Source organism: Oncorhynchus mykiss, chromosome 17 (genome assembly GCF_013265735.2).
Source record: "Oncorhynchus mykiss isolate Arlee chromosome 17, USDA_OmykA_1.1, whole genome shotgun sequence".
Lineage (NCBI taxonomy): Eukaryota > Metazoa > Chordata > Actinopteri > Salmoniformes > Salmonidae > Oncorhynchus > Oncorhynchus mykiss.
In genome coordinates, this window is record NC_048581.1 from 64,176,270 (window position 1) to 64,202,950 (window position 26,681).

At 43.5% G+C, this 26,681-nt stretch overlaps 4 protein-coding genes across 7 annotated transcripts in view; 1 reads left to right on the forward strand and 3 right to left on the reverse strand.

The window, feature by feature from the left end:
- The window catches only part of LOC110494376 (rootletin), a 43,060-nt gene extending 40,656 nt beyond the window's left edge, over positions 1–2,404 (reverse strand). The window contains exon 1 of the mRNA XM_036950430.1: positions 2,226–2,404. The gene's annotated coding sequence lies outside the window, so the exon portion shown is untranslated. The remainder of the gene's footprint in view (positions 1–2,225) is intronic.
- On the forward strand, positions 1,398–22,203 carry ap5b1 (adaptor related protein complex 5 subunit beta 1). Of its 4 annotated transcripts, none has more exons than XM_036950434.1 (4): positions 1,398–1,486; positions 18,728–18,883; positions 19,059–19,862; positions 20,019–22,203. In XM_036950434.1, exons 2-4 carry the CDS (start codon positions 18,746–18,748, stop codon positions 21,969–21,971), a joined length of 2,895 nt encoding a protein of 964 aa, XP_036806329.1. In that variant the 5' UTR covers positions 1,398–1,486; positions 18,728–18,745; the 3' UTR covers positions 21,972–22,203. The 4 variants fall into 4 exon arrangements, with proteins under 4 accessions (XP_036806329.1, XP_036806327.1, XP_036806328.1 ...); XM_036950432.1 differs by lacking the exon at positions 1,398–1,486 and adding an exon at positions 18,317–18,474 and having other exon boundaries at positions 18,600–18,883; XM_036950433.1 differs by lacking the exon at positions 1,398–1,486 and adding an exon at positions 18,387–18,539.
- On the reverse strand, positions 2,970–13,247 carry necap2 (NECAP endocytosis associated 2). The gene is made up of 8 exons (XM_021569376.2): positions 13,045–13,247; positions 7,792–7,892; positions 5,869–5,973; positions 5,611–5,692; positions 5,397–5,505; positions 5,159–5,300; positions 4,960–5,044; positions 2,970–4,044 (listed from the first exon to the last, which is right to left on the reverse strand). Exons 1-8 carry the CDS (start codon positions 13,143–13,145, stop codon positions 4,005–4,007), a joined length of 765 nt encoding a protein of 254 aa, XP_021425051.1. The 5' UTR covers positions 13,146–13,247; the 3' UTR covers positions 2,970–4,004.
- Positions 22,157–26,679, reverse strand: c17h1orf50 (chromosome 17 C1orf50 homolog). The gene is given in 5 exon segments (NM_001160628.2): positions 22,157–23,029; positions 23,685–23,816; positions 23,934–24,020; positions 25,834–25,949; positions 26,526–26,679. Coding segments are annotated over 5 exon segments (570 nt in total). The 5' UTR covers positions 26,575–26,679; the 3' UTR covers positions 22,157–22,843.
- Positions 26,680–26,681: the final 2 nt, after the last annotated feature.

Sequence of the window (26,681 nt, forward strand, 5' to 3'; positions counted from 1 at the left end):
GACTCCAACCTCTCCACAATGGCCAAGACCAGGGAGCTGTGTAAGGACATCAGGGATAAAATTGTAGACCTGCACAAGGCTGGGATGGGCTACAGGACAATAGGCAAGCAGCTTTGTGAGAAGGCAACAACTGTTGGCGCAATTATTCGGATGGAAGAAATGGAAGAAGTTCAAGATGACGGTCAATCACCCTCGGTCTGGGGCTCCATGCAAGATCTCACCTCATGGGGCATCAATGATCATGAGGAAGGTGAGGGATCAGCCCAGGACTACACGGCAGGACCTGGTCAATGACCTGAAGAGAGCTGGGACCACAGTCTCAAATAACTTTTCTGCAAAGGGGACAGGACGACTGCACCGTATTTAGGGGAGGATGGATGGGGCCATGTATCGCGAGATCTTGGCCAACAACCTCCTTCCCTCAGTAAGAGCATTGAAGATGGGTCGTGGCTGGATCTTCCAGCATGACAACGACCCGAAACACACAGCCAGGGCAACTAAGGAGGTCCTGGAGTGGCCTAGCCAGTCTCCAGACCTGAACCCAAAAGAAAATCTTTGGAGGGAGCTGAAAGTCCGTATTGCCCAGCGACAGCCCCGAAACCTGAAGGATCTGGAGAAGGTCTGTATGGAGGAGTGGGCCAAAATCCCTGCTGCAGTGTGTGCAAACCTGGTCAAGAACTACAGGAAACGTATGATCTCTGTAATTGCAAACAAAGGTTTCTGTACCAAATATTAAGTTCTGCTTTTCTGATGTATCAAATACTTATGTCATGCAATAAAATGCAAATTAATTACTTAAAAATCATACAATGTGATTTTCTGGATTTTTGTTTTAGATTCCGTCTCTCACAGTTGAAGTGTACCTATGATAAGACTTCTACATGCTTTTTAAGTAGGAAAACCTGTGAAATCGGCAGTGTCTCAACTAGTTCTCCCCACTGTATGTATAAATGTTTATGTATGCATATGTTTGTACATGTATATATTTACCAAAAAAAGATATGGGGACTGGAAATGATGCAGACAATTACACTGATGGAAGCAACAATCTTTCCGCTATACTAAGCTGATCCACCCCTATTTAAAACAAAATACCCACTTTATATGTATATATTGTAGTGATGGCTCATCCTATAACTACTGCTGTACACACCTATATATTAATATACTGTCTATACACAGCATTATATCCCTGAACAAAAATATAAAAGCAACATGTAAAGTGTTGGTCACAGATTGGAGAAATTTTCCAAGCAAATTTCGTGCACAAAATTGTTTACATCCGTGTTAGTGAGGATTTCTATTTTGCCAAGATGATCCATCCACCTGACGGGTGTGGCATATAAAGAAGCTGATTAAACAGCATGATCATTAAACAGGTGCACCTTGTGCAGGGGACGATAAAAGGCCACTAAAATTTGTCACAGCGAGATGCTGTTAGCAAGCTGGCTATGGCCATCCAACACTGGAACGCGTCCAAGTCAAGGTAAACTTCTGTTTTTATTAAGTTATTGCCACTGGGGCCTGCTGGTGTAATTGCCACGCTGAGTGTACTGCATGCTTTTTGCGTTCGTTCTTGTAGCTATGTTGACTATGACGTTAATTTCTTAATGGGATTGTGTGTATTGGTAGATATTACTGCACTGTTGGAGCTAGAAAACACAAGCATTTCGCAGCACCTGCAAATCTGTGTACACGACCAATAAACTTTTGATTTGATGAAACCCAGACTTCCGTGACCAACCACAATGGCCCCCCACTGACGCGCCCAGTCAACGTTTAAAAAACTTGGAAACAATGTTGCAAAGCGAGAAGTTAGGTCACCCAGAGTAACGCCAGCCTACTGATGTTACAATCATCTTATTCGCAAAACACGCCTATTGCTTGTTAACCGGCAACATTGTTGCAGAATACATGGATTTCCAAAACACACCATTTCAGTGACAAATGTGATGATCCTGCGTGCACGACGGGTACGTAAACATGTCGTGCATTAAAATCGCATCACCGATACGGTTGCATCTGCCTGCCTCCATGGAGGCCATATGCCGCCTTAACGCTTCTCTGAATTTATGGACGATGGTCCCAATTAAACGCGGACATCCAGTGAAAATAGTATTTCCTTTCGTTTCCCGTAATAAACAGAGTAGCCGATACTCTGCGAAGGACATTCACCACTTCCTTTCCAAAATCACAGCCCATTCAAACGAGTGCCATTACCTTACCTAGAATGAATAAGGGTTGAGTGCATAGTTGTCAACTCCATTCGTATTCGAGAGCAGGATACTTGGACTACCGTTTCGGATTTTAAATGTTTTACTAGACTAGTCAGCCAACTTGCAGCAATATGCTGCTGACGTCGATTTGCTTCCAGCTCTCCCCCAAACCCTTTCCGGGGAGGGACTTGATACCCGAGATCGGCACTGTACTGTACCATAAGCATGAAAGTCTAAGTCCAGTAAATCATGAGCAATGTCTCTTCTAGGGCCAAGCAAATATTAAGAGCGATAGCCCAATGTTTTGTAGAAAAGTACTCAGTTGTATGTGACATGTAGCCTTCAATCCACCTTGCAGTGTCATTAGGCTAACAACTTTATCTAAAAGTAAATGCGTAGAATATGGTACATTTAATCTAATATATATATTTAATACCCACTACTCACCCTAGCACCTTCTCCAGTTACCAGTGACAGTTTCAGTCCAAGCAGTCTTAACACCTTAATAAAACAATATAATCCTGAATTCTGGTGTCAGATGACATACACTGGCATAGTTCCTTCTCTTGTACACTGAAGCAAAACGTTTGCGGAGAGGCTTGTGTCAGTCATACTTCACCAAACAAACACCAGTCATGGAGACGGAACCAAGGAGACAGACCTAGTCTAAAGTCAAAATAACTACCTGTTAAACACGCTTACCCCTGTTTCCTTACCTGTGTAGTGGGAAGTCAACCTGACAATGAAAAAGGAAAAAATGAACAACAAATGGTTTATTTACAATAGTGTTGCTTTACATTTTATACAGGTGATTTTGATTTGCGTAAAAGGCACTTTTGGCTTTAATTTGTGACATATTTGCTCAAACATCCAACTGTCCGTTCGCTGAAAGGCACTATTAGGGTAAAGTATGGGTTGACAAAGGCCACTCAACAAAAAGGAACAGGAAAGGTAGCTAAAGATACATGATATGCTATGTAAACAAATAAAATAATTGTCAATGTTGCCTTTCTCCAACCTACCACCACATATTAACCAAAATCCAAACTAGACATTGGTTTGACCTGGCTGCCCAAGAGACTGATATGAACAGATACTATATGTTCTCTTAAGCCAAGAGTACAGTTTGAAAGAGGTTGGAAAGCAACATTGAAGTAGACAACTCCCAACCTTGTGACATGACAGACATACACCTGTCCTTCATAAGAGTGACATGTTATACTTGAACATAAAAACTAAAAATATTCACCCTATTCAACAACATAAGGCATACAAATACTAAACTTTACACCTAATCATGTTGGATGACTCAACGAGATGATGGTACTGGGCTGTAGCGAGGAGTAGTGTAAGGTGAAGGGTCAGATGACAGTTATGAGGAGAAAGGTTGACATCCAGATTTGTGTAAAATGAAGAGAAATTGAGGGAGGGACAGAGATGAGTAGACCACCTGAAGGTGTCATTAACATGGAATGCATCATTTTCAGGTGGTCAGAGTGACAGAAAAATAATACATACTTGATCAGCAACAACATGGTCACTTCTGACTGCATAGTTAAAGTATCTAAAAATAGTAATATTGTCTTTATCTAAAAAGGACGTGCTGGTCAATCACTGACTTGTGACAGTTTGAATCTATACATTTGTGTAGGCAAACAATGAGTATGTAATGTAGAGCATCATTTGTGCCAAGCAACCTGTCAGTTGACTGAGCTCCCCACATTTCATTTCTCACAATCATTCTGTCCAGGGAATGTTAGGAGCCTGTGTGTGTAGTCCATCTCACAGTTAAAACTGCACCCATCCTTTAGCAGTGTCTTGACTGGAGCTGTGGTGAGGGGGAGAGGATGATGTGTGAATGTGAGAAGGTTAACAACATGAATGGAGACAAAATGTTGATATGGCCCCCCCATCAAACTGTTTAAAAGCTTTACCCAAAGGGATGAGAGAGTTAAACTCATCATGGATTTGAGCTAGTAACCCTGTGATCTCTAGTCAGTTTCCCTTGCCACAACACAATGCATAAGGCCTGCCAACTTCCTCAGTCGGGGTCTTAACTTACTGTTGCCAGTTAGAATAGTAGAATACACAATAGTACAGTAATAGTGGCTCCCAAGTAATTTATGGCTCCCGAGTGACGCAGCGGTCTAAGGTACTGCATCTAAGTGCTAGAGGCGTAACTGTAGACCCTGGTTCGATTCCGGGCTGTATTACAACCGGCCATGATCGGGAGTCCCATAGGCCGGCGCACAATTGGTCCAGCATCATCCGGGTTAGGGGAGGTCAGGGTAGGCCGTCATTTGTAAATAAGAATTTGTTCTTAACGTACTTGCCTAGTTAAATGAATACAAAAAGGGTAACAGAATAGTAGAATACACAAAGTGCGATTTCGAAATTTGGTTGTGCAGCGGCAGTTTCTTTTGTTATGAGAGTCAGTCAATTAGCCCATGTCAGCTAAAAACAAAGTCCGATTGCTAAGTGAATTTTGCAGCCAGCTATCATAGTAGAATTACCATCGGGGGGAAACCCCATTGATTTTGTTAGTCTCACTCAGATATAATACTAAAAACTGCAAACATTTCCTGCCACTCTGGCAAAATGTGTATAATTACAGGAAATTAGCTGTTTGTGTACGCAGAATTGCGAGCTACTGCGGCCCATCATGATGAGTTCTGATTTGTGTGGCCTCCACGCCCATCAAAGTTGCCCATCTCTGGTCTAAACCATTAGCTCTAAGACTGACCTGGCACCAGCTGCTGTGAAGTCTCCCCACAGGTCTGCAGTGGGCAGGGCGGCAGGGACCGGGCCTCCAAAATCTAATAGAGAGGCTGGAGGGGGTGGGATAAAAACAAAAGTAGATTTAGAATTATCCATGTTAACATGTTCTTGAGCAGTGGTAATGGAACATTGGGTCATTGAGCTCTATAGCCTAATGAGGTTACCTGTGTTAGACTGCGTAGGTGGAGGTGATTGCTGGCCTCCAGGAGGGGATACAAGGACTGCACCCTTAGCCATTGGTGGAGGAAGGAGAAGGCCACTACCCATGGGCCTAGACTTGGCACCTGGATCCTTCTTCTTTATGTTCTAAGACAAAGAAAATCCCTATCCCTTCTTAGCATGTCCGTATCACCTTTTCTTCATCCCATTTTTGTTTCTCCTCATTCCACCATTTATGCTCACCCCAATGCTGATCTTGATAGTCTGTCCGTCTTTAAAGCCTAGGTCCAGTTTGGGTGCTGTGCTCTGAGATGCTTCCTCTTTCGCCAGCTCACCTTCCTGTTTTACCCACCTGTAGAAAAAGGGGCAGATAGATTTGTTAGATTGTACATAATGTTCCAATGTGAAATGGATGTTGATGCCAAAACCAAAGAGGATAGACATGAGGTTGACTCACTTGAAGTGGTCTTGAAGAGCTACATTGAAGTCAAAGGAGTCCCCACGATCAGCAAACCCCAGGCCGATAAATGCATGTCGTCCTTTAAAAATAGAAGTGCATGAGAAGACCGATGTACTAGCTAGAATACTGTATTGCAATTAACCTTTCAAACTACAATGGATTTTTTTGCCCAAAATATATATATATTTTTCAGCATATCAGATCGCATGGTGACGTATTTCTGCTGGTGTCTTTCTGATTGTGATGGCATCTTACCATTGCCGTCCTCTATCCGAACCACAAAGTATCTGCTGGAATCTGTGACTGCCTCCACCACACATCCAGGATACTGCTCCACTGGGGCTTGGGCAAACAACTCTCCTACGAAATACAGAATTCAGTTAGACTAAAAGCTGGAAATCATATATGAATATGAGAGAGAGAGCGAGAGAGCGAGCGAGAGAGAGAGAGAGAGAGAACGTACAGTTGAAGTCGGAAGTTTACATACACTTAGGTTGGAGTCATTAAAACTCGTTTTTCAACCACTCCACAAACTTCTTGTTAACAAACTATAGTTTTGGCAAGTCGGTTAGGACATCTACTTTGTGCATGACACAAGTCATTTAGCTAACAATTGTTTATAGACAGATTATTTCACTGTATCACAATTCCAGTGGGTCAGAAGTTTATATACACTAAATTGACTGCCTTTAAACAGCTTGGAAAATTCCAGAAAATTGTGTAATGTCTTTAGAAGCTTCTGTTACGCTAATTTACATCATTTGAGTCATTTGGAGGTGTACCTGTGGATGCATTTCAAGGCCTACCTTCAAACTCTGTGCCTCTTTGCTTGACATCATGGGAAAACCAAAAGAAATCAGCAAAGACCTCAGAATTAAAAAAAAAATGTTTAGACCTCCACAAGTCTGGTTCATCCTTGGGAGCAATTTCCAAACGCCTGAAGATACCATGTTCATCTGTACAAACAATAGTACGCAAGTATAAACACCATGGGACCACGCAGCCGTCATACTGCTCAGGAAGGAGACGCGTTCTGTCTCCTAGAGATGGACGTACTTTGGTGCGAAAAGTGCAAATCAATTCCAGAACAGCAGCAAAGGACCTTGTGAAGATGCTGGAGGAAACAGGTACAAAAGTATCTATATCCACAGTAAAACGAATCCTATATCGACATAACCTGAATGGACACTCAGCAAGGAAGAAGCCACGGCTCCAAAACCACCATTAAAAAAAGCCAGACTATGGTTGGCAACTGCACATGGGGACAAATATCGTACTTTTTGGAGAAATGTCCTCTGGTCTGATGAAACAGAAATCTAGCTGTTTGGCCTTAATGACCATCGCTATGTTTGGAGGAAAAAGGGGGATGCTTGCAAGCCGAAGAACACCATTCCAACTGTGAAGCACGGGGGTGGCAACATTATGTTGTGGGGGTGCTGTGCTGCAGGAGGGACTGGTGCACTTCACAAAATAGATGGCATCATAAGGGAGGAAAATTATGTGGATATATTGAAGCAACATCTCAAAACATCCGTCAGGAAGTTAAAGCTTGGTCGCAAATGGGTCTTCCAAATGGACAATGACTCCAGTATACTTTCAAAGTTGTGGCAAAATGGTTTAAGGATAACAAAATCAAGGTATTGGAGTGGCCATCACAAAGCCCTGACCTCAATCCAATAGAACATTTGTGGGCAGAACTGAAAAAGCGTGTGTGAGCAAGGAGGCCTACAAACCAGACTCAGTTACACCAGCTCTGTCAGGAGGAATGGGCCAAAATTCACCCAACTTATTGTGAGAAGCTTGTGGAAGGCTACCCGAAACGTTTGACCCCAAGTATAACAATTTAAAGGCAATGCTACCAAATACTAATTGAGTATGTAAACTTCTGACCCACTGGGAATGTGATTAAATAAATTAAAGCGGAAATAAATTACTCAATTTCTCTGACATTTCACATTCTTTAAATGAAGTTGTGATCCTAACTGACCTAAGACAGGACATTTTTACTAGGAATAAATGTCAAATTGTGAAACTGAGTTTAAATGTATTTGGCTAAGGGTTATGTAAACTTCCGACTTCAACTGTATGCATGCATACATGAAGCAGACAAGGTGACAGACATGAGCGCAGCAGCTCTATTGACAGATGTAGCCATGACAGTCTGACAGATTTAGTTACCTGAGTTTTTGTCCTCTAGCTTGATATAGGCAAGCTTTCCTATGGAGATAATTTTCATCCTGCCAGTCCATGCTGGCTCATCCAGCTTCCAGTCAGCAGCTCTGCAAAAACAAAGTGAAGCACCCTTCCTGCATGTCATGACTGCTTTGCTACAAAGCTTTTGGGCTTACTAAAACCCATCAAACTGTGTAATGCAATAATTGCAATCTCAAACCATGCAACAGAATGGGAGTCTTAGGCTACATAAAGAACATCAGTAGCTTGCTCTTTCTAAAGAGCATGGGATGCAGGGATTGACATGAAGGTGAAGTCAGGAGTATTTTTTGGTTTCTCGATGATTATGATCACTTGGATAAAAATGTACCTTCACCTACACACAGGGGAGGAACCAAAAAGCAGTGGGGTAAAGTACTACTTAAGTAGTTTTGGGGGGTATCTGTACTTTACTACTACTATTTTTGACAACTTTTACTTCAATACATTCCCAAAGAAAATGTACTTTTTACGCCATACATTATCCCTGACACCAAAAAGTACTCATTACATTTTGAATGCTTAGCAGGACAGAAATGGTATAATTCACACACATCAAAGACAACATCCCTGGTCATCCCTACTGCCTCTGATCTGGCGGACTCACGAAACGCATGCTGCGTTTGTAAATGAATGTCAGATTTGGATCATGCCCCTGGCAATACGTAAATTAATAACAAAACTAAAATGTGGCCGCCTGGTTTGCTTAACATAAGGAAATTGAAAGGATTTATACTTGTACTTTTGATACTTAAATATATTTTAGCAATTACATTTATTTTAGATACTTCGTATATTTACAACCAAATACATTTAGACCTTTACTCAAGTAGTATTTTACTGGGTGACTTACTTTTACTTGAGTCATTTTCTATTAAGGCATCTTTACTTTTACTCAAGTATGACAATTGGGTACTTTTTCCAAAACTGACAAAATGACTAACCTTCTGGAATTCTTTGTATATTGGTTGTTAGGAGGAAATAAATCTAAAATCACCTGCCCAATGGAGTAACCACAAAGCAGGCTGAACTTGAGGTCATTTGCCCTGGGAAATAGGGCAACTCCTTAGCCTAATTAACTTTACCTGCTACATTAAGTATACTAACCTGATATGAAAAAGTCGTAGCTGTATCGAAGTGCCATGCTTAAGGAACCTCAAACAAATCTGCTCTCAAATAATGTGACAGGAAATGTTAGTGTTAGCTGGGAGCACGGGACATTCTACAGAGGCTCAAACATGCAGACAGTCAGTCATGGTTGGTAAGTGGTTGTTACTGTTGGTACAGTCATGCAACATTACATAGGAAGGTGGGAAAGTGTTTCTTGTGAAAGGCAATTTTGGTTCTTATGTAAGATATGTAATACCATTATAGCTAGATCTATATTCTCTAGAGTACAGTCACCTTTTATTATTTCAATGTTGAGAGTTTCACCCAACTGTCCATTAATTGTCCCAACTGTAAACCCCCAAAATGTTTCAAATCTTATCTGTCACATGCGCCGAATACAACAGGTGTAAACCTCACTGTGAAATACAAATTTAACAGCTTCTACCCCCAATCCATAAGACTGCTGAACAATTACTCAAATGGCCACCCAGATTATTTACATTGATACACATTTAGGCCACTAGATTGCGGCAGTCTGTGCAAAGTTTTAGAATGATCCAATGAACCATTGCATATCTGTTCAAAATGTATCAAGACTGCCCAAATGTGCCTAATTGGTTTTTAAATACATTTAAGTTCATAATTATGCACTCCTCAAACAATTGCATTGTATTATTTCACTGTAATAGCTACTGTAAATTGAACAATGCAGCTAGCTTAAATTGTTGTTAAACTTTCTGCCCTAGCCTTTAGATATGTCTATGTCCGGGGATGTTTTGTTTAGTTACCTCACGCTAATCACACTAGCCTACGTTAGCTCAACCGTCCCGCGCGGGGACGACGACACTGATCCCATAGATGTTAAGGAGCCTTTTGGTCCTAGACATGGCGCTCCAGTACCGCTTGCCGTGTGGTATTAGAGAGAACAGTATGACAGTTGACTGGAGTCTGACAACTTTTGGGGCCTTCCTTTGACACCGCCTTGTATATAGGTCCTGGATGTCAGGAAGCTTGGCCCCACTGATGTACTGGGCCGTACACACTACCCTCTGTAGTGCCTTATGGTTGGAAGCCGAGCAGTTGCCATACCAGGCGGTGATGCAACCGGTTAGGATGTTCTCAAAGGTGCAGCTGTATAACTTGAGGATCTAGGGACCAGTGCCAAATCTTTTCAGTCTCCTGAGGGGGAAAAGCTGTTGTCGTGTCCTCTTCACAACTGTCTTGTGGTTTGGACCATGATAGCACCACTTCAGCCCTTTCAATGTTAAATGGGGGGCCTGTTCGGCCCTCCTTTTCCTATAGTCCATGATCAACACCATAGTGCCCACAAAGCTCATTACTAAGCTAAGGACCCAGGGACTTAACACCATCCCCTTTTAGTCTTGCTCACATTGAGGGAGATGTCCTGGCACCACACTGCCAGGCCTCCGACCTCCTGTGTTGTTGCCTACCTTTACCACCCGGGGGCGGCCGGTCAGTAACTCCAGGATCCAGTTGTAGGGGATGGTGTTAAGTCCCTGGGTCCTTAGCTTAGTAATGAGCTTTGTGGGCACTATGGTGTTGAACGCTGAGCTGTAGTCAATTAACAGCATTCTCACATAAGTGCTCATTTTGTCCAGGTGGGAAAGGGCAGTGTGGAGTGCGATTGAGACTGCGTCATCTGTGGATCTGTTGGGGCGGTATGCGAATTGGGTATTAGACTCGGTCAGGGAGAGGTTGAAAATGTCAGTGAAGACACTTGCCAGTTGGTCCGAGCATGCTTAGAGTACATGTCTTGGTAATACATCTGGCCCCGCATCTTTGTGAATGTTGACCTGTTTAAAGGTCTGGCTCACATCAGCTACGGAGACCGTGATCACACAGTCGCCCAGAAGAGCTGGTGATCTCATACATGCTTCAGTGTTGCTTGCCTCGAGGCGAGCATAAAAGGCATTTACCTCCATCTGTAGGCTCGCATCACTGGGCAGCTCGCGGCTGGCTTTCCATTTGTAGTCCGTAATATTTTTCAAACCCTGCCACATCAGATGAGCATCAGAGCCGGTGTAGTAGGATTCAAGCTTGGTCCTGTATTCACGATTTGCCTGTTTGTCTGAGGACATAGCAGAATTTCTTATAAGCGTCTGGATTAGTGTCCCGCTCCTTGAAAGCAGCAGCTCTAGCCTTTAGCTTGGTGCGGATGTTGCCTGTAATCCATGGCTTCTAGTTAGGAAATGCACGTACGTTCACTTTGGGGACGAAGTCATCGATGCACTTATTGATGAAGCCGGTGACTGAGGTGGTATACTCAATTTCATTGGATGAATCCCAGAACACATTCCAGTCTGTGCTAGCAAAATAGACCGAGTCATCTGTTCACCTACCTCTTCGTTATCGTTCAGGGGACGTGCTGCTGTAAGTTATCTGGCAAACTTCCTTTCCACTCCCTCGCTGTATTTCCAGAGCGTGCACTGATGATGTAACTATCAAATTGGTTGTCTCTTCTCTTCAGTCTCGTGCTGCATTCTGTTGTGTGAACCTTGGATACAGCCAGTATTGGTCCAAACGCGCATCACGCATCCTTGTAACTAACATCAAAGTAGATCATGCAACACTACAAATCCCTGCAAGCTTCTACACGTCATCTCTACCTGACACCTTTGCTAACAGGTATTGGAATTGTCCATTCAAAAGACATTTAAACAATGTATTAATTACTACATTTAGCTAACATTGGATAGTTAATCCAGAGATGATTATATTCGCCTTGATTTGGCATTCGTAGTTAATGATCATTTATTTTGGGGGTAAATACAGGCAAATATATTGTTTAGTCACCTTGTCCTAGCTAATTTTCCCCCCATCATTGGACGCCCCCTAACTTCAGACACACTAGCGGTTGGAGGATTAAATCACCTGTAGCTCAACATTTAAAACGGCTTGGGAAATGATTCACTCATGTTAGTAATAAACTTATCTACCTTCTCAAAACATAAGATTAATCTGTAAAACAAATGAGACATTATTTGGTTACGACACTGAAGATGTTGGTGAAGAACCATTTAAGAGTCTACAGGAGGGCACACCAGGCTACGCAATGAAAAGTTGACAGGCAAGCCTTTGTATTTTTTACTGGAAGGCTAGCCAACTAGTCAAATATCTAGTGGATACGAGGATGGTGTTTTTTAACTAAATTATGTGGGTATTTATTTGTAATTGAGCAAAATAGTAAGGTGGCCAATAACTGTATGCAGATAATACAGGAGATGCAAATTGCTAACCCGTTAGCTAACATTTCTATAACACCAATGACAAAACATTGATGGCTTGATCACAAGATAAGACAGAAGGTAATATTTCTTAAACACTGTTGAATATGCTGATAATAAGGGGTGCTACGCTAAAGATATTTACATAGTTATCAAAACTACACGCCAGGGTAAGCCTACACAAAACACAGCCCTTATTTTAAGTTCCTAAAATCCCCTATGGGAAAAACTAATGGTTGAAAAACGATTGGAACCATTTCCCTGTTTGACCGCTAGGTTTTATGGGTATTATGACTCATACTGTGGTACTCTATTAAGGGTATGGGTTAGCGAAAATACTTTCCTAACCTGTTACAAGTCACTTGTACCTAAGTGGCATGTTTTAGGGATTCCCGATTTATTTAGCATTGCACACACTCCAAAATAAAGCAGACTTGCCTACTTGAACTTGTTAACTATGAGCAAACCATATCAGTCTAACTACTCGTTACAGGTTTATAGCTAACTAACTCGTTAAAGTTAATTGGTAACTTAACTCACCTGGCTAGCATTATTTAGAAGCTAGCAAGTTAGCTAGCCAAACAAAGGTGCCACCTCACAGCATATTGAAAGTTAACTTGCTGCATAGGTAGCAAACTAAATGAATACACAACTTTATCCCTGAAACAATATTAATCTACTCTCCATTTTATGCATTCAATAATGTAATAATTTCAAATTAACATTAGCTAGCAACAACCTTGTCTTCCTGGATCATCCAGTTTCCACTTGTTCATGTTGATTTGCTAACGCATTAGCAAGCTAGCTAATAACGAGTAGTTAGAAGAAAGTTCATCAACAAAGTGGGGTCCATAAAAGAACTCACCGATATCCACGGTTAGTGGCACGGGGTGGGATCTTGTACACATGAACCTCTGGCTTTACACAGATCACTGACTCGTAACTACCGTCGTCTGCCAGTGCCATTTTGGCAAGTAAAAAAAACTTCCAAACTTCTAACTGCTATAGGGGGAGAATGAACCCACTGCACTGTAACGTTTACAGCTCAAGAGCGTCTCTCTTGGAGAGGATGACTACTACAGTCACCTTCTCAATTCAATTTAAGGGGTTTATTGGCATGAGAAACACATGTTTACATTGCCAAAGCAAGTGAAATAGACAATAAACAAAACAAAAAAATGCACTGTAAACATTACACTTACAAAAGAATAAAGACATTCCAAATGTCATTGCATGTATACATAAAAACACACACGCATATCTTCTTTGGTATTATGGCGGTCCGCAAACAAATGTTATAGGTACATGCCGCCACCTACTGCATTGGCTGTATATCAGCCTACTATTCCGCAGGATGCAGTCATTACACTGTATGAAATAAAAATGCTCTACCTACTAACCCTGCACCCATTAACCTCCCTCCTACACACTGCTGCCACATGAGCATAAGCTTGACACCTAAAATACCATCATGGATTCGGAACAAAAGCTCTCACGGGATAATTGACACATCCTAACTTTACTTTATCTGGTAAAGACTGCATCAAAACTCAGAAGTACAGACACACTCTTCACCGGGTCTGCATTGCACCAAATGGCAGGGGTCACAGACACCAGGAATCTTCAACTTCAGTTGGTCCTTCTCAACACTTAATGCCTCTCCAGTTATCACTCCTTTCAACAGCGCCCTGCTCCGAAGAGGAAAGCAAATCACAGTTCTTGACCCCAGTCGCGTGGTGTGGAGCGCCCACTCTTTCTGGATGGCAGAAATGCTAAAAATCTACACGATTCTACATCGAGTCAGCTGTCTTACTGCCTCCACCTTCCAATAAACTACACCTGATAACTGATACTCACACAATTTACATTGGGATTATGAAATGCTATAGAGACTCAGCTCTCAATGAAGGCTCCTCTCACCTGTGAGGTAAGGCAATGTTTCATGTCCTCTATGGTGACATGAGGAGCAAGCTTGTTCTGGGCCTGCAAAGCCATGAACTCCATCGGGGCTTTTTCTGCAGAACAGATCACAAGAAGTTCTCCATGAAGAAGAGGGAACTTACTGTTAAGGTATGACTCAGAGTTCTGGATAAAGCAGAAGTTTACGCAGGAGGAGGGTCCAGTCACGCAGTTACATGTGACAAGCTGACACACTTAGAGTGACAGCTGTCACGACAGTCCTGAAAACCTCATCTCCAGTAGTCAGGGCTTTTCTCAGGGCAGTGGGGCCACCAGCCACACTCAACAGGTGTGGCTGAGGTATCACAGTAAAAAAAATATAACAATAAACAATATTCTAATAATTAACTTCTATAGCACTTTCCATAATAGAAATCTCAAAGTTTCTTAAGCAAAAAACAAACAAGCAATATATATATTTGGTTTGCAATCAAGTTTAATTTTGTTTATTCTCTTCAACGTTTACTATTTTACCTGTTGGGCATAATAAGAATTCCCAGCACAGATCTATGCTCCTCAGGTATGTATTACTTTTAGAGCAAATTACCTGGAATAGAAACATAAGCAACAACAAAAAATGTATGCAGAAAGTAAGTAGAGCTGATGTTACCCCCCTCTATCGCCATTTTATAGTAGTTAGCTTTATTCCTCCTTCGGGTAAATACATTATTTAAAAAAAAAAGCTAATATTGGTGCCACCTGCAGTGCTGGAGTCCTCAAATCAAAGTTTATTGGTCACATGCACAGGGCAATTTATTTAACCAAACAAGTCAGTTAAGAACAAATTCTTATTTACAATGACTGCCTACCAGGCCAAACCCTCCCCTAACTCAGACGACGCTGAGCCAATTGTGCGCCGCACTGTGACTCCCCGTCACAGCCAGTTGTGATACAGTCTGGAATCGAACCCGGGTCTGTAGTGACACCTCTAGCACTGCGATGCAGTGCCTTAGACCACTGTGCCACTCGGGAGGCCTACAAAAGGGTGCAAACAGTACAGTGCAATGCTTACATGCAATCTCTCCTCAACAGTGCAATAGATATTTATATAGTAAAACTAGAAATAATAAAAAGTAGTCAAATAAAAATAGTAATGTCCTGAACCAAATGTGTGTCTTAACTATTGTGGCGGCAGGTAGACTAGTGGTTAAAGTGTTGGACTAGTAACCGAAAGGTTGCTCGATCGAATCCCTGAGCTGACATGGTAAAAATCTGTCATTCTGCCCCTGAACAAGGCAGTTAACCCACTGTTCCTAGGCTGTAATTGAAAATAAGAATTTGTTCTTAACTGACATGCCTAGTCAAATAAAATAATGGTAATACATTATTACCAATCCCACAAGGTATGACTCCAAACACCCAGATAAGGCTACTCTCCTTGATGTTATCCTCACAAATAATCCTGATGGGTATCATTCTGGTGTTTTCTGTAATGACCTTAGTGATCACAGTAATGGCTGCTCAGTGAAACGACCTGTCCTGATTTGTCATAGACGCTTGCTAAAACCTTTTAATGAACAAGCCTTCCTTCATGACCTGGACTCTGTAAATTGATATAGAATCAGCTTGATCCTCTCTGTCAAAGACGCTTGGAACTTCATTTTTTAAATAATTTCAGTGGTATTGTTAACAAATATGAAAATAAAGAAAATGATCTGGCAGTTACTCCACGTCGAATTCTATTTGGCAACAGGCTCTGCACACGCACACTCTTGCTGACTGGCTCTCGTTCAGGCAAATGAGATAAGTGCACTCAGGCTATCCGGAAGGCCAAAGTGAATTACTTTAAGGAGCAGTTCTCTCTACGTGGGTCTAACCCAAAGGTTATGGAAAACGGTTAAAGGTGGAGAATAAACTCTCCTCCTCACAGCTGCCCATGTCCCTTAATGTTGATGATATGGTTGCTAAGGAGCTGTTTAATCACCACTTCATTAAGTCAGGATTCCAATTTGACTCAGCCATGCCATTTCCTCATCGCCCACCCCTTCTAATGCAACTAGACCCGATGCTCTTCCTTCTTTTTCAATGTTTCTCCCTGCAGGCAGTCACTGAGTCCGAGGTGCTAAAGGAACTCCATAAACCCCAAAAAACATCTGGGTCAGCTGGTTTAGACCCTTTCTTCTTTAAGGTTGCAAGCTGCAAGCTGATCCTAACTGTTATAGGCCCATTTCTATTTTGCCCTGTTTATCAAAAGTGTTGGAAAAACTTGTCAATAATCAACTGACTTGCTTTCTTGATGTCTATAGTATTCTCTCTATATGCAATCTGGTTTCCGCTCAGGTTATGGATGTGTCACTGCAACCTTAAAGGGCCTCAATGATATCACCATTGCCATTGATTCTAAGCAATGTTGTGCTGCTATTTTTATTGACTTGGCAAAGCTTTTGATACGGTAGACCATTCCATTCTTGTGGGCTGTCTAAGGCGTTTTGGTGTCTCTGAGGGGTCTTTGGCCTGGTTTGCTAACTACCTCTCTCAAAGATTGCAGTGTATCACATCAGAACATCTGTTGTCTCAGCCACTGCCTGTCACCAAGGGCGTATGCCAAGACTTGATCTTAGGCCCACGCTCTTCTCAATTTACATCAACAACATAGCTAAGGCAGTAGGAAGCTGTCTCATCCATTTATATGCAGATGATAGTCTTATACTCAGCTGGCCCCTCCCCGGATTTTGCGTTAAAACGCTCTACAACAAAGCTTTCTTAGTGTCCAACAAGCTTTCTCTGCCCTTAACCTTGTTCTGAACACCTCCAAAACAAAGGTAATGTGGTTTGGTAAGAAGAATGCCCCTCTCCCCACAGGTGTGATTACTACCTGAGGGTTTAGAGCTTGAGGTAGTCACCTCATACAGGTACTTGGGAGTATGGCTAGACACTACACTGTCCTTCTCTCAGCACATATCAAAGCTGCAGGCTAAGGTTTAATCTAGACTTGGTTTCCTCTATTCAATTCAATTCAATTCAAGGGCTTTATTGGCATGGGAAACATGTGTTAACATTGCCAAAGCAAGCGAGGTAGATAATATATAAAGTGAAATAAACAATAAAAATTAACAGTAAACATTACACATACAGAAGTTTCAAAACAATAAAGACATTACAAATGTCATATTATATATATATATATATATATATATATATATATATATATATATATATATATATATATATATATATATATATATATATATATATATATATAGTGTTTTAACAATGTACAAATGGTTAAAGGACACAAAATAAACAAGCATTATCATCAGCATAATAAGCATAACCTCTATCTTAGGCCTCACTCCCCCCCTCTGGGATGTCTACTGCAGCCCTCGTCCTCCACCCGTTCTGCCAGTCACATTCTGTTGGGGGTCCCCAAAGCACACACATCCCTGGGTCGCTCCTCTTTTCAGTTCACTGCAACTGGAGCGAGTTGCAACAAATTCTCAAGCTGGACAGTTTTATCTCACTCCATTCAAGGACTCAATCATGAACACTCTTGCTGACAGTTGTGGCTGCTTTGTGTGATGTATTGTTGTCTCTACCTTCTTGACCTTTGTGCTGTTGGCTGTGCCCAATGATGTTTGTATCATGTTTTGTGCTGCTGCCATGTTGCTACCATGCTGTGTTGTCATGCGTTGTTGTCTTATGTAGTGTTGTGTTGTCTCATCCTATATTTATATTGTATTTATTAATTTGTGTTAAATCCCAGGTCCTGTCCCCACTGGAGTCCTTTTGCCAGGACGTCATTGTAAATAAGAATTTGTTCTTAATGGACTTGCCTAGTTAAATAAAGGTTGGATAAATAAATATATCGTAATTGCTCCTCTTTCACCCCAGCTGCTAAACTAACCCTGATTCAGATGACCATCCTACCCATGCTAGATTACACAGACGTAATTTATAGTTCAGCAGGTAAGGGTGCTCTCGAGCGGTTAAATGTTCTTTACCATTACCAACATTCGGCCACCAATGCTCCTTATAGGCCACATCACTGCACTCTGTAAACTAGTAATCTCTGTATACCCGTCACAAGACCCACTGGTTGATGCCATTTACAAACCTTAGGAAACCAAATTTGAAGAAGACAATGGTCTTATCACTGGCGGAACGATCACAACCCATAGGAATCCCCACCCAGTTAACTTTAAAATGAAGCCCTCAATATTCATGCTAAAACGAATTACCTCGCTCAAGGGCCGCTGCCATGCAAATGGCTACCTTTATTTTGAAGCACACTTAGCGCCATGTGATATCTGATCACATGACTACTAAGACAAGGAAGTGAAACATCTCTAAAAGTGTGATGATCGTTAGTGCGGGTGAGGTGAACATAAGCAGATGTGTACGTAAGAAGCTAGCTATGTGATAATAACAACCGTCGGTGTGGTGTGATTGCACATAAAAAAGGTATGCTGTGAAATACGGATGACAATCGCTTTGAAGACATCACAACACATTGTTTTGCAGGTCGAGAAAAACTTTGCCTGATTTCGCAGACCGTAATCACAGTTGTAGTCGTACCTCTGGTCGTAGGCTACCAACCTTAACTAAACAGAGACATTGTGCAATAAAGGTAAGTCATTTTTTACCTGTAGGCTATATTCGGTTCAACCATGTCAGCGAACTGGCCCGAGAGGATCTCCGCATTCTTGCGCAGCCCGTCCCAGTTCTTGTGCAGCACGACATCGGACATCTTCCTCGCAGAGGTCCTGCACGAGCTGCGAGATGACAGGGCCAGTGACCACATCAAGGTACATTACGTTTTCAGGGCACAATTATTGTATTGAAGCCTCCCGAGTCCCTTCCTATGTATGTATCCACAGGAAGTTCCAGAGCATTTGCTATGGAGGAAGGCACTTTCATTATTAAAGTGTTTAAAAGTTAAACCATTAAACTGCATTATGTCCTCTGTTCCGCCTGCCTCAGGTCCTGCTGTTGTCCCCACTACTTGAGCACCCTACTCTGCTGTGCCCCTCTGTCTTTGTGGGCGAGGAGACCGCCCTGGAGCTCATGTCTGTGTTTGCCCAGTGCTCCCCCAAATCCCTCCCGCTCCGCTGCCACCTTCTCCTGGCCCTCACCTCTGTGCTCCTCTGCTCCTGCTGTGTTAGCTCACACACCAGCGCCTCCCAAGACTTCCTGGACCTTCTCTTACAGATGGCCCAGGACACCAACGACGCACAGGCTGGGGCTGCATTACACCCATTGAGGACAACAGCCTGCGACTGCCTTAGGGAGCTAGAGGCTTGCCTCCCGGGCCTACTATCCCAACGCTTGGAGCTCCTGAGCAGCCTGAGGCAGCAGGAAAACTCCAGGCTTCACCAGGCCTACACGGGGCTCCATGCCCTGGCACTGAGGAATGCTGTGTATCTGCTCACCCAGCAGAAAGAGGCTGGGGCTGGAGACCTGAAGGCTGCACTGGGGAGCAATGAGGGGTTTGTGTGGGGGGAGGGTGCAGACTCCGCACACCCGAACTCTGAGTCACACTCAGACTTGGCCCTCTTCTCGCCCCTCACTCTGGGCACCATGGGAAAAGTTCCTTCCCTGCAGACGGGCCTAGACTGTAAAGAGCTGAGATCGCTACTCTCCTCCCTCTTAGAGGAGTCCTACCTGCTCACATCCCTATCCCAGGCTGCCCTGCTGCGACAGCTGGTGGAGGTGCTTGCCATGGTGCCCGCAGTCTCCCCAACGATACTCAGGGCACAGTTGCTGCGTCTATTGGGCACCTGCAAGGTTAGTAGCAGTCTACTTTTCTAGGATAAGTTATGGAAGAAATAGCAGATTATCCACAGATCTAACCATGCTTGTGCTGTGGTAGAACATTATCAAACCTAGCTGTAAAATCTTAAGATTTATGACCGCATTGTTTAATCTCTCTTGTTGTTGCAGGTGTGTCTTCTTCATACCACTCTGCTGATGAAGGCTGCTTTCACAGACAGCCTGTTCAACGCAGAGGATGAAGCCTTCCTTCTAAAGCGTCTCGTCGGCCTGTCCCAACACCCCCTACTGAGCACGCCTGAGAAGCTCTTCTACATTGACTGCATCCTGCACTTCCCAGAGAACCGACCTATCAGCAGTGGCGACGAGAGCCTGCCCGTGCTCTTGACCCCTCGGCTGGCCGCAGCCCTAGTGCCCACTGTGTTCAATGATAGTGTCAGCATGCTGGCTAGACTGAACCTACTCTCGCTGGTCTACCTGGAGGAAGGAGAAGAAGACAGGGAGGGACAGGGGGGGAGAGGCCTGGCCTACCTGTACGATCACCTAACCTCCCTTCTCCGTATCGTGGAGAACCAGGCCAGTAGGGAGATGGTGGTGACCTTCTTCAGGGCTTCCTTCCTCTTCCTCCTTCACTTCTGCCACGTGGAGCGCTACTCTGAGGACCTGTCTCAGAGGCTGTGTGACCTGTACCTCAGACGCACTCGGCTGGCCCCTCACCTCATCAACCTAGCTGACCGGACCCAGGACCGGCTGGAGGAGTCAGGCTGGGCTGTGGCACTGCTTAGAGCCCTGCAAAGAACCATCACAGAGGCCCCACTGTCCCAGCTCACCTTGCAAGACCTCCGCTGGCACCTCAGGATCCTGGCCCGTGTGGCAGAGGAAGGGGAAGTCCTCCAGAGGGCCACTCTCAACTTTCTGCTGTGCGTCATCACTTCCTCTTCATCCGCGCTGTGTGTGAGCGGGGACTGGCGTCTGGGGAACAGCGTGCTGGGGGTGTGTCGACGCCTGCTCCTGCACCCCAGCTTAGACTCCCTTCTCACACCGCTGGCTGATCTCCTACAGCACCTCACCTGCCATTATGGTGAAACAGACATCCAGGACCACGCCCGCTTGTACTACACCCTCCTCACCACTCTTTCCCAGGAGAAGCTGGCTGGGGTGTTAGCACAGAGGGGAACAGAAAGGGGGCGGCAGGCCAAAGTGCGCTCGCTGTCTGCCATCATGGGCGAGAACGAGGAACTGACCAGCGGTCTGACCGTGCACCAGACAGAGCGACCGCTGCTGAGGCTGGTCAAACTGGACAAACATGAACCAGATGAATGCAGACCAGAGCATAAACCAGACAGTGAACCAGCCTGTGAGACTGAGAGTTCCCCAGGACAGGGTGGGATAGAGGACTACAGAGCCCAGTTCCAGAGTTCCAGCTTCGCCTCTGAAATCACCCTCCAATACCACCTCACACACACTGGAGTTCACGACCCCCATTTCGACAAGCTCTTCAGCATCCGCTTGCACTTTGATCTCACAGACGGCCACTATGAGGAAGTGAGTGACATCAGCGTGCCTTGCCTGTTCAGGACCAGGAAGCCCCCTACAGTGAGGCTGAGGCTGAAGCCCAAGCAGCCGTACCACACCACCCTGAGAGCTAGCGCCATCTTCACCACGGAGGACGGCCTCTCCTGGCACTCCCCGCTGGCAGACCTACATGTGGCCTTCCCTGAGGTGTTTCTGCCCCTCCTCACACCCCTAGGGTGGGCCAGGGAAAAGAAGCAGAGGGTGTTTGAGGGGATCTGGGGTGAAATATGCTCAGGGCAGTCTGAGGGGGATTTGACCAACACTGCAACTAGCCTGTTCTGTGATCAGTTGGAGGATTCGGCTGTGGGTGAGCTGGTGGAGAAGTACTTTCAGAGATATCTGGTCTCAGACTTGGATAAAGGCAGGTGTAATGTGCTCTTCTTCCTCCCACCCCAGTCTCACGTGCTGCTGAAGGTTATCACAGAGGAGGATGCCGTCCAGGTTCATATTGCTACAGACAACTGGAAGCTTCTGCCTTATATTAACTCTTATCTAGAGGACATTACCAAAGAGATTCACAGCACACAGCAAGTCAATGGTGATGTCTGATTCTGAAAGTGGTGGGCTCCATAAAAGAGATGGCTTGTTTTTATGAAATATTGCCCTTTTAACACTTGTCTGATTTCAGTGCTTCCTTTTGTCTCTGCTTTTGAAATGTTGCGTGATACATTTACTTATGACAATATGTTTCGAAGCTGCACTCAGTAAACTGATAATTTGAATCATGGATTTTTGAAAACATTTTAATTTAACTTGTAAATAAAGTCAATGTGTGACTGACTTCTGCTTGTTAACCTCATGCTTAACACAGAAACATTCCATACTTAAACATTTTATTACAGCTGTACAATCATTTTGCAGGTCCCAAAAAACAGAAGATGCATTCTCTCCCAATTACAGGACAGGTTGCCTGTTCCCCCATGAAAATAGAATTAAGACATGGACACAAATCTATTATTAGAGATGGTCATTGGAGTGATCTAGCAGAACAAGAATTTTCCATTGTGTGAAAAGGAATATGCTTTAATTTAAGGAAGTAAATCAAATGCATTCCTTGAAAGACCTTTGGTGCAAAACTGGAAAGTATTTTGAACCTTGAATTGGTTCCTAATGCTATTGTACATGGGGTATTTCCCATTTGGGCAGTTTGAAGAATATACTCAACTGTCTTTGACACAACAAAACAGTTCTGTATGACTAAAGTTTCACATTAAAACCCTAATGGGACCAGATTTACTGAGCTTGCCTAAAGGTTTGTGCCAGATGAATAAGAACTAAATGAATTGTTTTACAATACACATTTGCCTCCCAAGTTAGCTTCTGTTTCTCAAGCTATTAAATCTGTCCCTGTATGTCCATTAAGACCATTTAATGCCACTCAATGTGGCCTCTTTAAGACAGTCCTGTTCCAGGTTGCAGCTCTACTTTGAGATGTTCTCAAAGTTGGGCTCTAAGCAAGGAGGCAGGGCTGTCTGCTGGCTTAGGATTTTGTCCATGATGGCGATTTCAGCGTCCTTCTTCGCCACGTCATCTATAGGGGTCCAGGACATGTCGTATTGAAGCTTGAACGCACCACAAGGCTTGTGAGGGCAGCCGGCACCCCAGTCCTTCAAATGAGAGATGGGTGAGAGGCCATTACGCAATTTCATAAAAGAAGCCAAAAAAGTGTAGTGGTGGGTCAGCATAAAAAAGTACTTCCAGCCTTACTCCACTAGGCTTTTCTGAAGAGAGACATTTTAGTGGACCTACACCAGTTATTGAGTAACCAGTAGAGTAAATATTAGCGCCATCTTTTGCTAAAAGGGTTATGGGTTTGGCAGACACCCAATGGGCCATTTCATTCCTATATTCAAATTAAAGTGGGACTATGTTAATCTTCCTATATCCATTAAATGTTCTGTGTGTGCTACTGTGCTTACACAACCATGCTGTGGCCAATGCATGTGCACACAAAGACCCAAGTGGTCAGTCAGCACCACCTCTAACTGGCTAAAGAGAACATTATCAACTCCCTTCAGGGTCACATGCAGACTGAGCATCTAAATGTCCAAACTCATATCATTATGCGCCACATGGTGGTAGACGTTCTGTAACAGTTACTCAATCTTTCAGCTGCTGTATGTGCTGGGGGCTTTCCCGGGTGATTGAAATTTTAGAAGTGTTGCAGATGGAAATGTGACGTGATCTTTAGGAGTAGAGTAATATCTCAACGCTCCAAAGTATTGTGCCCTGCTGAAAGCCGCCCAGGTGCGATGTACTTACCTGAGGCGAGAGGATAGAGAAGTATTTCTGTCCGGAGGGCCGCTCGTACAGGTAATACATGTTCCCTGGCTTCTTGACTACATTACATGCAGCGTGGTGCAGCTCAGCATCCTTCTTGGCATCCTCTAAAACCTACACCAGAGAACAAAATCATTCAGATCAAACCAACTTGCATCACTAATGCTACTTAATTATCTCCCTATATCAATTACATAGATTGGTTACATAAAGTCAAATATAAGCCATCACCTTTCTGGCTTGTTCCTGCAGGTATCTAATTTGATCAGCAATGACTGTCAGTCTGTTGCAGGCGTTGGCTCTGACAAAGTCATCTCCCTAGGAACCAAACAAGGTTAATCTCAAACAGAATGTCTTCATCATTATGATACATTCTTTATGGGGCCACGTCAAACCAAAGTTAAGGTTCAGAATAGCTCAGTTGGCAGGGGAATGCTCCTGGCAACACCAGGGGTTTGTACAGTGTCTTGCAAAAGTATTCATCCACCTTGGCGTTTTTCCTATTTTGTTGCATTACAACCTGTAATTTAAATGGATTTTTATGTGGATTTCATGTAATGAACACACACAATAGTCCAAATTGGTGATGTGAAAAAATGAACTTGTTTTTTTAAAGTCATAGGTATTCACCCCCTTTGCTATGAAGCCCCTAAATAAGATCTGGTGCAACCAATTACCTTCAGAAGTCACAATTAGTTAAATAAAGTCCACCTGCGTGCAATCTAAGTGTCATATGATCTGTCACATGATCTCAGTGATCTATATATACACATACACACCTGTTCTGAAAGGCATCACCACCAAGCTAGCAGTACCATGAAGACCAAGGAGCTCTCCAAACAGGTCAGGGACAAAGTTGTGGAGAAGTACAGATCAGGGATGGGTTCTAAAGAAAATAATCTGAAACGTCGAACATACTACAGAGCACCTTTAAATCCATTATTAAAAAAGGGAAAGAACATGGCACCACAACAAACCTGCCAAGATAGGGCCGTCCACCAAAACTCACAGCCCAGGCAAGGAGGGATTTAATCAGAGGAAACAAAGAGACCAAAGACAACCCTGAAGGAGCTGCAACGCTCCACCTCAGAGATTGGACTATCTCTCCATAGGACCACTAAGTCGTACACTCCACAGAGCTGGGCTTTACTTAAGTGGCCAGAAAAAAAAGCCATTGCTTAAAGAAAAAAATAAGCAAACATATGGAGCCCAATAAGCAAGATGTTTGGTGTTTGCCAAAGGGCATGTGGGAGACTCCCCAAACATATGGAAGAAGGTACTCTGGTCAGATGAGACATTTGAGCTTTTTGGCCATCAAGGAAAACTCAGTCTGGCGCAAACCCAACACCTCATCACACGAGAAGATCATACCAACCGTGAAGCATGGTGGTGGCAGCATCATCATGCTGTGGGAATGTTTTTCCATCAGCACAGACTGGGAAACTGGTCAGAATTGAAGGAATGATGGCCGGTGCTAAATACAGAGAAATTGTTGAGGAACACGTTTCAGTCTTCCAAAGACTTGAGACTAGGACAGCGGTTCACCTTCCAGCAGGACAATGACCCTAAGCATACTGCTAAAGCAGCACTTGAGTGGTTTAAGGGGAAACATTTAAATGTTTTGGAATGGCCTAGTCAAAGCCCAGACCTCAATCCAATTGAGAATCTGTGGTATGACTTAAAGATTGCTGTACACCAGCGGAACCCATCCAACTTGGAGTTGGAGCAGTTTTGCCTCGAAGAATGGGCAAAAATCCCAGTGGCTAGATGTGCCAAGCTTAGAGACATTCCCTAAGAGACTTGCAGCTGTAAATACTGCAAAAGTTGGCTCTACAAACTATTTACTTTTTTTTTGGGGGGGGGGGGGGGGGGGGGGGGGTGTACGCTCAAGTTCTGTTGGTCTTATTTGTTTGTTTCACCAAAAATATTTTGCATCTTCAAAGTGTTAGGCGTGTTGTGTAAATCAAATGATACAACCCCCTCCCCCCAAAAAAATATTTTAAGGCAACAAAATAGGAAAAATGCCAAGGGGGGTGAATACCGTCGCAAGCTACTGTACATGAGTCTGCTTACTATGATCATCCTTATCATTATTCCATTAGGATCATTGCAATGCCATTCATTTAATTACCCTCTGTACTTGTGTTGCCAGAGCAACCAGGTCCATGGGGTCTCCCACCCTGTTGGTCTGGTAGGAGCTGACTAGTTCTAGCCCATTGGGGTTGCTGCTGCTCTCCACCAACTGCACTGCAAACACACAGGGACACTTGAAACTTGCATAACACAAACTGAGGAAAGGTGACAAAGCTAGACATTTTTGTGAAGCTTTCTGCATGTCTAGACTACATGGATTTACTGATTGCAACACCCATTTACGTAGGCCTGTAGTCTTAAATGTCTGTCCTCCCCTCCACCAATAATCTCAGCCAGACTGACTATAATACATAACCTGCTCCACATCTCATGATTTGAGTGACTTGTGCCTTGCTTCCTGACCTGCAAGCAAACACTTTCTGTTCACGTTTAGCAAAAGCCAGCTGCTAAAACGTAGGCAAAATTGCTGACACCGAACCAGGTGTATGACGGTGGAATATCCTATTGTAAAATGTGAAACTGTAATGTAAAAAAAGTTAGTGTTAAATAAAAATTCCCTTTGAATGTGACCAGCTAGAACGAATAGTCGAGCTAAAAGCCTACAAGAGTTCTAAACTACAACAATGAATCAAATGATACTTAAGTTAACATTCCATTCACACCCTATACAGGACATTGATTGAGAACAATTAAAAACAACTATCAATGCTAAACAGCAGGAAGTCTTACCTGTGGTTGTTTTGTCTGGTTGATTCGGGAGGCTAACTGTCCTGTCCATTTTCTTTACTGTAACTAATTTGGTGTACAATGTAGCAAAATGCTCTCAGAAATAACCAGTTGCAACTGGAGCTCAGTAATAGGTTTTGTAACCGCTGTGCTGTGTGA

What these genes read in the sequence shown, in the direction of transcription:
- ap5b1 (XM_036950434.1), top strand. Translation starts at nt 18,746, where the DNA reads ATGTCAGCGAACTGGCCCGAGAGGATCTCCGCATTCTTGCGCAGCCCG. An exon ending in GGGCCAGTGACCACATCAAG is followed by an intron (nt 18,884 to 19,058) that starts GTACATTACGTT and finishes CGCCTGCCTCAG; the next exon opens with GTCCTGCTGTTGTCCCCACT. An exon ending in GTCTATTGGGCACCTGCAAG is followed by an intron (nt 19,863 to 20,018) that starts GTTAGTAGCAGT and finishes TTGTTGTTGCAG; the next exon opens with GTGTGTCTTCTTCATACCAC.
- necap2 (XM_021569376.2), bottom strand. Translation starts at nt 13,145, where the DNA reads ATGGCACTGGCAGACGACGGTAGTTACGAGTCAGTGATCTGTGTAAAG. An exon ending in CTATCAAGATCAGCATTGGG is followed by an intron (nt 5,301 to 5,396) that starts GTGAGCATAAAT and finishes TCTTTGTCTTAG; the next exon opens with AACATAAAGAAGAAGGATCC. An exon ending in TTCACAGCAGCTGGTGCCAG is followed by an intron (nt 4,045 to 4,959) that starts GTCAGTCTTAGA and finishes CCCTCACCACAG; the next exon opens with CTCCAGTCAAGACACTGCTA.